Below are 17549 nucleotides of genomic sequence, written 5' to 3' on the forward strand. Positions count from 1 at the left end.
AGTGAGCTTGCTGATTAACCAGGAAGTTATGACAATGATGTCTGAAATTTTCTAGCAACACTATTGATGTAACAGGCAAGGAAACTTTGAATGGGATGCCGACACCTGGGCAAGAGTTTAATGAGATAGGGCCAGTAAACATAAAACATTTATCAAATGAGAAATATTTAGTGGACTAGAGAAATACATAAATTTAAAACAGAACAAGACTGCTTTCCTGAAAATCTTAAGAAGAGTTGCAGTCTTACAAAGAAACACATGTACTTAACACATTAACATTTGCCAGAAGTATGAAATTTTTCCAAACTCTGGCCGCTACATTATCATATTAACTTAGGTCACAATTATTTCTTCCAGTACAATACCCACAAATGTAATCCCAGTCTATTTTTACAGAATGTTTTCCTCTCTCATGTTGTTGGTGATATGAGAGTTAGATTTAGGCATTCTAGGTATTGATTTTAAAAATAATTATTTTGTTTTCAGAGTATGAGCATTTTGGTGTGTTTGTCTGTATGTATTTCAGCACAGTGAGTAGTGATGCATTGATGCTGACCCGGAAGTGAAATCTGTGGCCCATTGCATGTTGCTATGCTTAATCAACTTCTCCAAATAAGACAGACAACCTATGGCAAGAACTTTATCATGAGTTCATCTCTGAAGGTACTTTACATTACCATATGATTTATTAGGATTTGGACACAGTAGAAAGTTCAGAACTAAAAAATAAATGTCAATGTACAGACTATATAGGAAAAAAATAACTGTGATCTGAGTCCATACGTGACATGTCTCAAACAAGTAAGTCAGAATTAATTTTTGATAAATACAACTGTTTTGTGAAAAACAATTTAAAACATAAGATTTATTAGGATTTAGACACAGTGGAAAGTTCAGAACTGAGAGACAAATGTAGAGACTATATAGGAAAAATAATTGTGATCTGAGTTCAAACGTGACAAGTCTCAAACAAGTAAGTCAGAATTAATTTGTGACAAATACAACTGCTTAAATTGGATTTATTTTGTCATGAAAAATGAAAACATGTCATAAATGTCATTAAAATCATGACAAGATTACTTTGAAATTTCCATGCATTCGTTACTAATGGGAACAAACAAAGTACTGGAAACAATACCATGGTAAACCAGTATACCAGTAATACAGCACACCTCTAGTATATACATGAATGAACTAAATCAAGACCGAGCAACAGTAAGTGAGTGGGAAGGGCAAAAAGATCATGCAATGAGCTATTGTAGAGAGATCTTTTGGACCACAGGATAATTTACTAGGTCAGTTTAAGAGATCATATGGTAAGCTGAAGAGATCATAGGGGGAGCTGAGCAGATCATATGGTGTGCTAGAGAGATCATACATGTATTGTGAGCAGGAGAGATCATAGGGGAAGCTCTATAGCCAGATATTGAGCAGGAAAGGGCTAACTGAAGAAATTAAGATTTAGAAAGTGTAATTAAGACTGAGAAAGTATAATTAAGATTTAGAAAGTGTAATTAAGACTGAGAAAGTATAATTAAGATTTAGAAAGTGTAATTAAGACTGAGAAAGTATAATTAAGATTTAGAAAGTGTAATTAAGACTGAGAAAGTATAATTAAGATTTAGAAAGTAATTAAGACTGAGAAAGTATAATTAAGATTTAGAAAGTGTAATTAAGACAGAAAGTATAATTAAGATTTAGAAAGTGCAATTAAGACTGAGAAAGTGTAATTAAGACTGAGAAAGTATAATTAAGACTGAGAAAGTATAATTAAGACTGAGAAAGTATAATTGACATTGGTTGAGAGTAAGTGAAAGCAACCTTGATCTTGACTAATTTGGTACTACATCAAAATGACATTGATACATAGTTCAGCATTGAGGCTGGTTTCAGAAAAAATGTAACCATACTAATATGAAAAGTTATTGATTTGTTTTTCTAGAGATTTAACAATTTTGATTATAAGTTCTTGTAAAAACTGCAGTCTTCATTTTTGTTGGTGAAAAAAATGAAATCTGTACAAAAAGTATCAGTTCATACAGATTAAGAATATCCATGTTGATTTCAACCGGTTCTTTCAATCAAATTGTAGAATGGAATTATTGATTTGTTTTTTAAACCTTTAAAAATATATTAAATCTGTTTCCAGTATATACTGGTTAAAGGGTTTCCAAGACAACTTAATAAATATTAAGATCCCAGTCATCCCAGGATACAGTCATACATGTAATTGGATGTAACGAACCTTGCTGCTCCCTTCTGGATCTTTTTGAAATTCATTCTGCAATATTTGGGAATGATTGTTCCAAACTGTATACACGTAGGACTAACTAAAGCAATGAAAGCTACACATATTTTGGGCAAGATCATATGTTGTCTTTTTGGTCTGAAACATGATTTTCTTTGGCGTACAATTCTTCAATGTGTTGGTTCCATCTCGGATTGCTAATAACTGTGACTCCTAAATATTTTATTTCTTTCAGATTTTATAAAGAAGCACCTGTCAATGAGTATGACATATAGATTTTATGAGATTTATTTTCTTGTTACTTGCATTATATTGGAATTTTTTTATTGGAATAACATTCCTCATTTTCAAGCTGTCCAAGTTCATGGTCATGTTGTTAAATACACAATTTTCAGTAATCTTCACAAAAAGTCAACCCACCCACCAAACAAAAACCTCAGACAAAACCACTTTAGCATATGCCTGTAACATGTAGCCTGCATAAACGGTAAATAGCCATGATTTGGAGCTTGCACAAAACACCCCTTGGAGCTGTTTATACGGTAAATTCTTATAGAGGCAAATCAGAGTCAGGTATAAACAACAAACACTCCAATGCATATATTACTTAAATGACTGACGAATAGCTAAGCTATGGTATAAGTCCTTTGAAAATGGCTCCCAGTGGGTGGGTGACAGTGTGCTAATTTACAAAGGTAAAGTTTACAAAGTGGAGCAACTCAATTTGTTAAGTTATAGGTAAATCAAAGATGCATGTTGAAGAACAAAAGTTATTACACATCACTGCATTATTGAGAATGTTTAAAAGATTACTGACAAGTTTGTGAACTGCAGCAATGTTTCTTTTAAGTCGGAATTTATGCCATATTCAAAACAAAGAATAGTTGCTTCACGTCACCAAATATTCAAATGTGATTCATTCTGAAGGTGACTCAGGAAGCCATCAGCAAAGGCAACTAAAATAAATCACACAACTCCTGGCTGACAGAGTTTTATTTTGTAAAGCACAGCAGCAATGGGAAGCATTTAATTCTTTGCACATACTGTAAACACCATATCAACATGTCATTGTAGAGTCTGTAATGTCCCTTGAAATAGGAGCTACACCTGTATGTAACATAATTAACATGCTGAACAGAACATTCAGATTCTCTTTATTATGTATTTATGTAGTGAATTACTGACATAGCAAAACTGCATCTCATTAACCATATATATTTTGCCATCCAATTGAATTTAAAGACATAAACTTCATGTATGTCAATATTTTATGCAGTGTGGCTGTGATTATATGCATGTGTATGGTGATATTTGATAATGCTATAACTACCAACTATTTGCTTTCTTTGTAAGTATATTAAAAGTTTTAAAGAAAACACTTGTTTTTATTAAGATTTGAATTTCATAGTGTTTCTAAAGGCTTATATTCAAAGATAATTTATTCTTAACAAGATGACATTGGGTTTTTTGGCCATGCATGCTGAACCCCCCACCTCCCAGATTCTCAAAATACACAATTTGAGTCTCAAAAACAAGCTATATGCACAAGTGAAATAAATTCCTATCAGGTGCCATTGATTTAGAGAGTGAAAATCACTGGCCCAAGTGCTGTGCGCTAGGGTACTCCAGAGGCAAAAGTCTTTGGTATGACTTGGCTGGGGATCGAACCCACAACCTCCCACATGTCCATTATTGGAGACTATATATTAAAACAATGATCATTTGTAAGCAACATGATTGTTTACTTTTATCTGAGTTCAAGACATTGGAAAAAAACAATAGTCTAAATGATGTTGGTCAGGTTGATTTTATATGATTTAAGTAAACACTCTTGACCTTGTTTGCAGTTTGGGGTAATTCTCCATTAAGATGAAGGTTTTTTTTCACAAAAGGTTATTGCATTATACGTCAAGTGGGCGTCAAGTTGTTTACATAAAAAAGTTGACCAATCCTAGTTTTAACATTTGCTAAGTAGAATCATACTTTTAATTGTAATCATTTATAATCTGAGAGGTAGAATTTATTTAAATTATTCACTGGAATTATAAATCATTGACCTTGGACTACAACACTACCTTGGGACTGTTGTGAATTCTGGATTATGCCATTGTGATACATCAAGACTGCTGGAACATCAGTTCATCCAAGAATATTGGCACATCAGCACATTCAATATTGGAATACATTTGGAACAGTTTATATTTTTGAACTTGTGACTGAACTTTTAGGATTATTTGGGGATTAAATTCACAATACTGTAAGTTCTTTCTATATTTTCACTCTAGGCAAATAAATTATTTGTTGAATACACTAATCTAGTTCATTTTCTGCTAACCCACAAAAAAACTCATAATCAGAATTCTTCTCATCTTATATGTAAGAATTGCATTGTAACAGGTGTGACATGGTACTTTTGGCCCCTGTAAACAGTATAATGTAATCTATACCTCAGCCTGGTACCTAGGAAAGAAAAGTAAAATAATCCCTGCACAAACTTGAACTTGTACTACTAACATAGACCTGCCAATCCAGATGAGTCGGTCTCAGTAAGGCAGTTGATTATTTTCCGTAAGATTGACTAGTTTTCAGTAAGGTGCAGCAAAATATCAATAATTGCTATTGTAAAGCTGGAAAACACAATTAAAAGTTTGATGCATCGAAGATAAACATTATGTTCAACTGAAAAAGCTCAATGGCTTGTTACTATCTTTCAACTTGACGTAATTCTTGGAAATTCTTTTCCATTTCACATGACGACAGCAATCATATCTCCCGCCACGAGACATACTCAAATTGGCATGTGATGTTCAATAAATGTAATTGTGTCCTTTCCAGATTTTATTCAAAACAATCTAAATACTCCATTTTATTCTACTGTGTTGATTATTAACACTTTTCTAGAAGCTTATTTTCCCTTGGGTCTTAAACACGCATCCCTATCTGGACGCCATTTTTTAAAATTCTATAATCAACAATTTGATCAAGCAGATGCATTGTATGAACAAATAGGTACAGTTTAAAGTGTCTCATGTGCAGCTGTAAAGTTAGTCAGCTTCCCTGACTAATTTCAATAATTCTAAGATGAAACCTGGATCCTAATAAAACATGGATGAACCAATTACCCTGATGTTTCGGCAACGATAATTTTTCCGTACTTTTTGCTAGCATGCCATAAGTCCATATTTAATGGTAATTTTCGTAAGATTTACGGTAAAATCGTAAGAGTTGGCAGGTCTGGTTACTAACAGCAGATTCAGTGTGTAGCAAGATGTACTGTAACAGCAAGCTCTTGACCCCTACAAAGTAGGCTCTATTTCAAAGTCATGTCAACTGATCCTTGAACATCATACTAATATAAAACTAACACTGCATTACTTGCTTTTAAGCAAATAAAGAAGAGAACAGTGTTAGAGTTGAAGCATACTGGAAATTCAATAGCTGTGCGTTGACTGCTCAACTAAAATAAAAGTTAAATGCAGAAATTAATTCGAGCCAACATTCTAATGTACGATAATGGGGGGTGGGTGGGTGGGAAGACTGATAATGGTTTGCGTGATGACTACAACTGCTCCTGGCACTTTGTATGTCCAACAATAGTTGACATATTTATGGTTAATATGTAAATGTTTTTGTTGAAAACAGTTGACATTTATTTGATATGTATATGCTTTTGTTGTTAATAGTTGACACATTTATTTGATATGTATATGCTTTTGTTGTTAATAGTTGACACATTTATTTGATATATATATATATGCTTTTGTTGATTACAGTTGACACATCTGATATGTAAATGCTTCTTTGACAACAATTGGCATATTTGTTTGATATGTAAATGTTTTTGTCAACTTAGATATAACCAATATTGTTCAGCATATTGTTCATCAACTTGCAATAGTATACATTATCTTTTCAAGATGACAGCAGATGTAAATGGTGGTTGTGTGTGAAATAAGACTATTCTGACATTATGATTATTCTGTGAATCGGATTGTGATTTAACAGGTTTAAAGTTGTTCCCTTAAAAACTAATTCAACTTTATATAGTTTACAATTTATCTTGTTTGTTTCTTGTACAAAATGCTGCCAAATGCTAGATAAACAAAATAAAGAAACCACTTTTGAGCTGAATATTCACAAAAGTACTGTAAGCTCAAATGTTTGGATAAGCATTTCAAATGCAGTATAAACCAATATAGTGGATGTAATCTGACTTTAGTCAAAAGTGAAAGATCTTTTAACGATAACACAAAATTTAATTAAAATTCAAAGTGCTCTGAAACTAATTTTCCACATAACCAGTCTAAAATAATTACAGCTTAATATCTCTACAAATAGGATTAAAAACAACATATAAAATAGCTTCCAATAGATGCGCCGTTCGTTGTTGATGCCAACACTTAAGACAGCGTGGAAGTGGGTGTGAAAGAACTGGACAGGGGAACTGATGAGGAATCAATTATATGAATGACTAGAAACTTAATCAATTTAAAATAAAGTAGAAAAAAATAACTAAAATTAGGGGAAATGCATTCTGACAATACATTCTGATAAATGATTAGCTTTTAAGTTAGTACAGACAGCTAGATATATTGGCAATTCTGTCTGATTTGATTTGAGAACAACAATATGGTATTCACAAGCAATTTCAGCTTTAGGACAAATTAAACTGTTCTCGGGTTACATCAACCACAAAAGACCATTATCACCACAAGCCCCTTTGCTGTCAAGAATGAATTTGTGTTGATTCTGCACATGCATCAACTGTGAAATGAATATTTTAAAAGATTTAAATTAACTTAAAATAAAATGCACATGAAAGCTACACCACTATATAGAGTACCATGAGGGAAACTTATTGTGTCATTGTTGTTGTTATTTTTATATGATCTTACAGGAGTGCTCAGTACAAATAAATTGAATGAAGTGAGTCAAATGATTATTTTCTGGACCAAACACAGAAAAGTGCAGTTCAATGATTATTTGATGGAACGAAATACATTTGGTTGCCTCCATCATTATTCTTTTCTTTTCCCAGAGATTTGTGATATTATTTGTGACATCATTGTGTGTTACATATCTGGCAATCATTATATGGATTTATTATTGTAGTGTAAGAAATATTCGTATGTAAAATTCATCGGTGTGTACATTTTATCTCATTTCTACTAAGTATTGCAGAATCCATGAAAGCAATCAGATGTTCACAATTTAAAATAATTGCTGTGATTTTATTTCACTTTTATCTCTGCACATGTCCACTGGCAGATTGTTTAGTCCACTGGTACACTGTCTGGTCCATTGGCACATTGTTTAGTTCATTGGTATATATAAAAGGGCAATTTACTTTTTATATTACAGAAACACTCATTTTTCTTTATTGGGATAAGGGGTGGGTATCATCTTTCAAAATTACTGACAAAAACTAGCACCTGTGTCCCCTTTTAAGTCTGGAAGTTGTCAAGTCCATAGCCTCCCATTTCGCAAAAACCTTCTACTATTGCTTCTGATTTTGTTTTTGTTCAGTTTATAACATTAATCAGAATGAACACTTGCAAGTGTCAAACACTGACTACCTGCTCTAGCCATCATGTGTCAATTTGTATTATCAGCCTGCAACCAGTAGTACATATCTTGTACAGAAAACATTTGATGGATAAGGTTTACATTGCCTGATTTATATTCAGTATGTCTGGAGTATAAAACAATGGAAGAGTTAAGACAAAAAATGTGCATATAAAATATACCTTGTTTGTAGGAAACACAACCTGATGATTGGAAAGTTTAATACTGACTAATGGACACTATGCACCTGACCATAATGCAATAAGGTACTGACTAATGGACAGTATGCACCTGACCAAAATGCCATGAGGTACTGACTAATGGACAGTATGCACCTGACCAAAATGCCATGAGGTACTGACTAATGGACAGTATGCACCTCACCAAAATGCCATGAGGTACTAATAGATGGTATGCCAAAAACTAAAATGCCATGAGGTACTGACTAATGGACAGTATGCACCTGACCAAAATGCTATGAGTTACTAATAGATGGTATGCCAAAAACCAAAATGCCATGAGGTACTGACTAATGGACAGTATGCACCTCACCAAAATGCCATGAGGTACTAATAGATGGCATGCCAAAAACCAAAATGCCATGAGGTACTGACTAATGGACAGTATGCACCTCACCAAAATGCCATGAGGTACTAATAGATGGCATGCCAAAAACCAAAATGCCATGAGGAACTGACTAATGGACAGTATGTTAAAGACCAAAATGCCATGAGGTACTGACTATAGGATGATATGCCAAAAACCAATATGCCATGAGGTACTGACTAATGGATGATATACCAAAAACCAAAATGCCATGAGACACTGACTAATGGACAGTATGCTAAAGACCAAATTGCCGTGAGGTACTGACTGTTGGATGGTATGCCAAAAACCAAAATGCCATGAGGTACTGACTATTGGATGGTATGCTAAAGACCAAAATGCCATGATGTACTGACTATTGGATGATATGCCAAAAACCAAAATGCCATGAGGTACTGACTAATGGACAGTATGCTAAAGACCAAAATGACATGAGGTACTGACTAATGGATAGTATGCTAAAGACCAAATTGCCATGAGGTACTGACTATTGGACGGTATGCCAAAAACCAAAATGCCATGAGGTACTGACTAATGGACAGTATGCTAAAGACCAAAATGACATGAGGTACTGACTAATGGATAGTATGCTAAAGACCAAATTGCCATACGGTACTGACTATTTGACAGTATGCACCTTACCAATATGCCATCTGGTACTGACTAATGGGGGGGCCCCAAGTGGCCGAGTGGTCTAAAGTGCTCTCCATCACAGATCACTGCCATCTCACCTCTGCTTGCATGGGTTCGAGTCTTGGGCTCGGCCAATGTGGATATGTGAGAAAGCTTGCCGGTAGCTTCTCGTGGGTCGGTGGTCATTTCCCGGGTTCTTCCTCCACCATTAATACTGGCTGCCATGTATAGACTATCTTGTGCTGAAAAATGGTGTTAAACCCTATAACAACAGCAACAACAACTGACTAATGGACAGTATGCTAAAGACCAAAATATCATAGGTACTGACTATTGGATGGTATGCCAAAAACCAAAATGCCATGAGGTAGACTGACTAATGGATGGTATGCACCAGACCAAATGCCATGAGGTACTGACTAACAGACAGTATGCTAAAGACCAAAATGCCATGAAGTCACAAATAATGGATTGTATGCACCAGACCAAAATGCCATTATAGGGTTCATACAGAATTCTAAATGATAAATTCAAGGACTTTTCCCATACTTTCAAAGACACAAACCTAGATTTCCAAAGCCTATTTTCACTAACAGTTTGTATACAAGTTATGTTATATGAGAAAACAATGAATGCAAAATACTACAATGTTGTTTAATGATGAAATTCAAACTATAATTAATTTCCTTAAATTGCTTTATAGTGATCTGGAAGATAGGTCAACATTCACTGTTATTTCAGAAATATGTAACTGATGCATCAGATTTAATACAAAATAAATTGTTCTCTTAACAGAAATTGAAATGTTTAGGTTTATTCCAATTTTCAAAGACGTTTAAAGACCTCAGGGTAATCTGCTCAATTTTCCCAAACTTTCAAGGCCTTGAAAAGGCTACCTCATTTTTTCCAAACTATCAAAGGCCTTCAAAGGCCATAAGAACCCTGCATGATGTACTGACTAATGGATAGTATGCACCAGACCAAAATGCCATGAGGTACTAACAAATGGATGGTATGCAACACACCAAAATACCATGAGGTAATGCCTAATAGATAGTATGCACCAGACCAAAATACCATGAGATAATGACTAATGGATGGTATGCACCAGACCAAAATGCCATGAGATAATGACTAATGGATAGTATGTACCAGACCAAAATGCCATGAGATAATGCCTAATGGATGGTATGCACCAGACCAAAATGCCATGAGGCAATGCCTAATGCGTAGTATGCACCAGACCAAAATGCCATGAGGTAATGCCTAATGGATGGTATGCACCAGACCAAAATGCCATGAGATAATGCCTAATGGATGGTATAGACCAGACCAAAATCCCATGAGATAATGCCTAATGGATGGTATAGACCAGACCAAAATGCCATGAGGTACTGACTAATGGACGGGATGCAAAAGACCAAAATACCATGAGATAATGCCTAATGGATGGTATAGACCAGACCAAAATGCCATGAGGTACTGACTAATGGACGGGACGCAAAAGACCAAAATGCCCTGAGATAATGCCTAATGGATGGTATAGACCAGACCAAAATGCCATGAGGTACTGACTAATGGACAGGACACAAAAGACCAAAATGCCATGAGATACTGACTAATGGATGGTTGCATTCATATTATCCAGGTTATATTTGATTATCAACATGGTATTAGTGATAATGTCATTTGTTATTTGATTTTGACATATATACTGAAAAACAAACTTTGTCATGCAATAATTGTGTGTGTGGTTAACAATATGCCTTGGAGAGAGAGAGAGAGAGAGAGAATGAGAGACTGATGGTAGATTTAGGGCTACCTTTAGTAAGTGTTAAGTTAATCTAGATGGTTTCCCTTTGTTTCTAACGATAATGGTACAATTTGTTTCTCAAAGTCCTGAATTTTACTATCTAATATACAAATCAATATTTATCAGGTGGAAGTGGGGGGGGGGGGAATGCTACCATGTTACCAGGTGTGTGGTTTTCAGTGGGCTACGACAAAGTGTAAAAGGTACAATGTTCATGTAAACAGTGGATTATACATCTCGGTCGTGACTCGTGGGCATACCATTATGAGTAACGATGTTGACAGAGTCATATAAATTCTCTATGAAATACAATTTACAATAACATACACCCTCCCTCCATCAACAATGACTGTCTTTTAAGTGAAGCAGAACAACCCAGATTGGATTAAAAAGTTAATATACACCATTGATACTTCATAGTTACTTTCTTGGCTACAAAGTTACACAGTTATAGTGCTTTCACTATGCTTTCAGTGTCATTTATTTCCCTATCATTCTCTGATTTTATTGTTAAATTATGGATATGGTTAACCTCCTTCAATTTCCCTTTCCAATTATTTATCATCTCTTCCATTCTCTGGATTACTTCAGTCCACCCTCTTCTGCTCAGTCTCAATTACTCCGTTGTTTTCACTTAAATGTTCCATCTTGATAGCTACATCTCATCTTCATTTCCACAGTAGAACTTAACCGTTTCATTGTTGCTCTATGATCCTTCATTCAATGACCTCTCCCACCAAGCCTGCAAAATCTCTCCAGCCTACCATATCATCTCTCAAGCTTGTTCTCTGTTTCCCATTTGCAATTAGCTACTGACTGCCACACAATCTTGATTACTTCTTTGATCAATTTTAAAAATTTGGCATTCCATAATAACCACCTCATCCTCTGCATGAGCAATGAAAATTTACAGGATTTAAATCAGGCGAATTTCCTGTGACCTTTTAACTTACTCACTAACCATCTAAATCAATAAAGTGCACTTCATTTTAAAACTGACCAATGGCAAGAACTTAAAGAGATACAATCTGAAAAATAAATCTGTCTGCAATTGCAATAGCTTAATCCAAGTGTATTAAATTGTAAGAATTACGTGTACATAATTACATTAACTTCTCATACTGAATGGTATCACTTGAAAATGAAACTGTTGCTAAGTAACAAAGATAAACAATATTCTGTACTTGTTAAATTTATAATGATTCAGCGAAGAAAGCTTAATCATTCATACCCTCATACTTGGAAAGATGTTGTATACGTAGTTTTTATACTCGTCCATCCACACTTCAATAGCTCGCTTATAATTGTAGGCTTCTGTTTCTGAGCGGCCATCTGGAAAGTCATATGGTTGGGGTCTGGCAATATGTCCCACCCTAGAACATGGCACGTGTATTAGACGACCACCGCACATCCAGACCTATTGGAGTTATACAATTATAATATGATTTAAATTAAAGGGATTTGTACATGACAAGTGATGTCAAAGTGCCAAAAATACTTCTCAGTTGAAAGTGTACCAAAATGAACCTTTTCTGACTTACCTATAGGAAATATTCAGTTAGTTTAACTGTGTAAAAAGACGAAATGTAAAAGGAGTGTCCTGAGTCAATATTTCCCAAGACTAAATATAAATCAATGGCTCGCATCCTACATGTGCTTTGACCTGACAAGTTTATGAAAACTACCCTATTTAGCGTATATGTTGGGATACCATAAATTAATTTTAAAAGTAATTTTTTTGTGCACTGTATGTTCCGGGACACATCATTTTTTTCAAGCTGTAAGTTGTGGAACATCTTTTAAATCTTTCAAAAATTACATGTTGGAAAATGCACTCCGACTGAAATTTTATTTTAAAAAATATAAAACGGTGTACTTGAGATAAAATTCTTTAATCCACTGCAGCAGCATCTCATCAATACAACCCTACTCCTGCACACGTACGATCCATTCTTTCTGCACAGGAATATTTTTTAGTTTTCTCATGCTGTGAAAAATTGTTAGAGGCAACACATCACCTGAAGCAGAAACTGCAAGGACAAAAGACAGATTTTTGTCAAATCTGCACTAGTCTTGCTAATTCTCACACTTTTGATCCCCATCTTAAAGTCAGTTCATCCAGGAATACGATCAAAGTACACTAGAGTTTCATCCTTGTTAATGATCATATTGTTGGCAAAATCATTTGTTTCTCTTCTGGCCTTCACGAATCCATCACGTGATTTTATTTTCTCCAAATCTTCTGGTCAATGCTGGGTCATTGATGTTCGCACACGAAGCACTATATTGTGTCACTTTAAAAACTGTTCCATTGTTTCAATTTATTTTCAAAATTTCCGTGAATACCAGTGAAAAGGAGCCAAAGTTACCTTACATATCTCGGCCATCTTTGTATATTCAAAAATAATAAAAAAAATTTTTAAAAAATAGCACACTTAAAAGAATCCATAGTCGGCTTCCAAGGTCAGCTTGCTTTGCAATAAAATAACTTTTGTATTGATATCCTTAAAAAAAATCCAGATTCAGAGTCCAAAGTTGGCTTCCAAGATCGGCTGGCTTTGTAGTAAAAATAACCTTTGTCTTAGATGTCCTGTCGGTAAGTTCAAAGAAGAAGTTTACTGCTGGCTGCCAGTTGTGTTTATTCACCACCACGGCTTCTATGTGCTTAGCATCTGTAGTAATAATTAATACAAAGGAGCAATGATGTCTGTGGGTAAATAGTTATGATATGTTTGTAACCTGTCCTGGTGAAAAAGTTGTCACTTGCACTGAAGTGAATGTGTTTTCAAATAATAATTTGTATTTGCAAGGTACTGCCATATAATAGACCTGGATATAATTCAATCTTGGCTATTTTGCACATAACACTATGTCATGCAAGGATGGCAGCTGTCTTCAATATATCGGTTGATTATTTCTCTCTCATTTGCGAAATCATCTGCTTCTCTTCTGGCCTTCACAACTTCACGATTTTATTTTCTCCAAATATTCTAGTAGATGCTAGATCATTGACATCCATGGATGAAGTACTATATTGTGTCACTTTAAAATTTGTTCCATTGTTTCAATTTATTTTCAAAATTCCTGTGAATACCGGTGAAAAGGAACCAAAGCTTACTTCCATATCTTGGCCATCTTTGAATATTTCACCAAAAAAAGTCGGCTGCCTTTAAAGAATCCATAGTCAGCTTCCGATGCCGGCTTGCTTTGCAATAAAATAACCTTTGTATTCATATCTTTTACCAAAAAAGTAACCATAGTTGGCTTCTGAGATTGGCTTGCTTTGTAATAGAAATAACCTTTTGTCTTTTGATGTCCTGTCAGTAGGTTCAAAGAAGGAGTTAACTGCTCGCTGCCAGTCGTGTTTATTCACCACCAGGACTTCTATGTGCTTGGCATCTGTGTTATAATTAATACAAAGTATCAGTGATGTCTGCGGGTAAATAGTAAGGATAATTTTGTAACCCAAGCTGGTGAAAAGATTGTTACTTGCACTCAAGTGAATGTGTTTTCAAATGATGATTTTTATTTGTGAGATACTGTCATACAGTAGACCTGGATATAATTCAATCTTGATATTTTGCACCTAACACTGAGTCATGCGTGAATGGCGTCTTCAAGATGTCGGTTGATTATTTCCCTTTTGTTTGCGATTTTGTTGGATCCAGTTTTCGGTCAGATAACATGTTCAAACCTTTGAGCACAACCACACACAAATTGTTTCTCAATGTTCAATGAACAATGTGGCATATATTATCAGACATAATTGATACACACTACTGCATGGAAGCCTATGCTACTTATACGGATTTCATGGATATATTTCCTTAATGCTCATGTTGAAAAAAGGAAAAAATGATAACAATACAAGGTTAGATTCTTTCTGATTATTATCAATGAAGCATTTTATTTATCTATTTTATTGTAACGCGCAGTGGGGGAGGGTCAGAGAGCACAAATGAAATACAAATTTATTTAATTTCATAAGTCTTCGGACATATGACCAAAGTGAAAAAAATGTTTCACCATAAGTTCTGGGAAAATTTTTGCATTATTTTATTGTGTCCCAACATATACGGCAAATATGGTAGACTTAAGAGACAAGTGAATCCATAAAGAACTGGACTTAAATACGATACAAGATAAAAGCCAAGTTCATTTAAGTACATCTGAACATTATAACATAGGGTTATGGGATAAAAGTCAAGTACATTCAAATAACATCAAAGTGTTATGGGACCAGGGGTAAAAGCCAAGTACATTCAAACAACATCAAAGGGTTATGGGATAAAATCAAGTACATTCGAATAACATACAGAAGGGTTATGGAGTCACAGATGTGAGTACAACTGATGGAATAATGAATTAAACCAATATCAGCATGGGTTGATTTCACTACAAGCATGTAACATTCACAGTTATCACTGACAGTGTTTTTGTAGTGAGTTGTTAAAATCAGTAAGACTAGTCAGGTACAGCTCACCATTTTCTGTCTATTTGAGGGGATCCTCACAAGACAGTACTAATAAAATCAACAAAATCTTAAACAAGCTTTGCCCAAGCAAGGTGATCTGTGGTATTAGTTTTAAAGTTTGAATTCAAATAGGTTTTTTTTTTATCATCATCAGCCATAATTTGGTTATAAGAGTAATAACTAAAATGGTTAGCTGCATGATTCAGAGAGAAAACAAAGTTTAGTTCAATATGCGAATAAGTTACTTTCGAAGTAAAGTATTAGTCCATTTAAATAAAAATTTACACACATATATGCTTGCAATATGATGAATGTGAAACAAAAAGAAAAATGGCACACCCATATAATATTGCCAATGATTATGGGTGCAACAATATATCGGTATATTGCAGTTGGCTGTTCTGGAAATTAACTGTGCAATACGGTTGAGTGTACCGCGATTTTTTCAGTCTTGCTTTCAACCAACAAATTCCTGAATACACACAGTTTTTCCAATCTAATTCAGGAATCATATTTTCTTTTTTTCCTAGATTCATGCTTAGCAAGAGAATGTAAGACGAGATGCACATTACCATTATACAGGCAAAGTTTAATGATGGGGGCAGCAAGTCATGACCAGGGGATATTTTTCCAGTTATAAATAATAATTTACAAACTTCACCTTGTCTCACATTTATGTTCTGCTAGCAATGACTCTAAAATGAGTCAATGTTCAAAAATATATCAATGCCACTAAAATAATTTACTTTTGTATGCAAATGCCCAGAATGTACACACAACAAATCATGCAACATCTGCTGTTACAATTGATATTTTAGCTTCAAAGAATAAAGAGAGAGAGCAAAACATTTAAACAAACAGTGGCCGCATCAGATGTTTTCTATGTGAAGTACATGGTCAGTCAGATTATAGCACTAAAGTCACATTAACTTCCTTAACTTGTCTTTTACTGTCGACTCATTTTTAAAGTTAGCTGATAGACACGTAGACCTGAGGCTTAATTTGCAGAATTTTTTTCTTTCTTCAAACAATGGATTTTCAAAATATTCCCCAAAAAAAGCAAAAAGTGCAGTGTAAGAATATTAAAACATAGAGAGACTAGAAATGGCAGTGAGATTTTTATTTGCTGATAATTGTACAACTTTCTGGTGTTTGTAGATTTGTTTCATTTTTATGTTAATTTTATTTGTTCATTTGACTACCATTTGAAGTCTTACAAGGTATCATCACCCAGAGATGTTGTATTGTTCAAAATAGTAAATATTATTGTGATTATGTTTTGTTTTCATTAAGTGTTACTGAATTGCAAAAAGTGTTTCTATATGGATTTCGTATATTACAATATATCACAATACAGTTTTGGGTGTATCGTTGCAACTCTACAAATCATCTGACTTAATCATTCTCTACAAAATATATTTTCACACATATGCCTTGATAAAATGCCATGCATTATTCATTATTTCCATCAAAATTTCGTTTTATCTTGTTCAATATTACATCATAAGAAATGTGAATCCATAGTCTTTTGCATACACAAGATATAAATTAGTAGGGATAGAATTATGTATATGTACCAAGCTATTCAATAAATGGCAAAAATCGATTGCAAACTAGAATGTTTCTTGATAATGTATTCAGAGTCTATTCAGTTCTTTACAAAAATGGAACAACTAAGAATACTAACTCGCCAAGGAAACTCCAAGTTTTCCCCTCCCCAGATTTTCATTCCACTATCATATGTTCCGAGTTCTTTGAAGTACTGCACATCCACAACAAAGGCTGGCCCAACCATTACCACACCACTGTCAAGAGAAATGTATTACAAAACATTCCGTGTATAAAATGGATTCTTTCTATATAATTATATCACCCAACATCCAATAAGATAATACAAATGGAACGTTACTTCATAGAGATCTTTGATGGATATAAAATATATTAGTTTACATCCCATGGCACACAACTGGAGAATCTTTCTCGAAGTAAATATATTTAATGTAAGTCAATCGTCACATCATATGAACAATATACATATTGCTTCTGTTGGTAAATTTTGATTGATTTTAGAATATGTTGTAAGTATTCTGTAATGTTATTGAATTTTCATACTACTTGCTAACAGTTGTGATTACACAAGAACACAGGTGGGTCAAAGACTGAATGATATGCAATCAGAAATTGATTGCTTCTGGGTACAATCAAAATAA

At 34.3% G+C, this 17549-nt stretch overlaps 1 protein-coding gene across 1 annotated transcript in view; it reads right to left on the reverse strand.

Annotated features, from left to right (window-relative positions):
- The window catches only part of LOC149800814 (polypeptide N-acetylgalactosaminyltransferase 13-like), an 82550-nt gene that overhangs the window by 38896 nt on the left and 26105 nt on the right, over positions 1-17549 (reverse strand). The window contains exons 5-6 of the mRNA XM_089954809.1: positions 17027-17144; positions 12097-12282 (exon numbers count right to left, since the gene is read on the reverse strand). Of these exons, the coding sequence (XP_089810935.1) occupies positions 12097-12282; positions 17027-17144 (304 nt within the window). The remainder of the gene's footprint in view (positions 1-12096; positions 12283-17026; positions 17145-17549) is intronic.

Source organism: Sinohyriopsis cumingii, chromosome 4 (genome assembly GCF_028554795.1).
Source record: "Sinohyriopsis cumingii isolate HCF-2022 chromosome 4, ASM2855479v2, whole genome shotgun sequence".
In the NCBI taxonomy this organism is placed as follows: Eukaryota; Metazoa; Mollusca; class Bivalvia; order Unionida; family Unionidae; genus Sinohyriopsis; species Sinohyriopsis cumingii.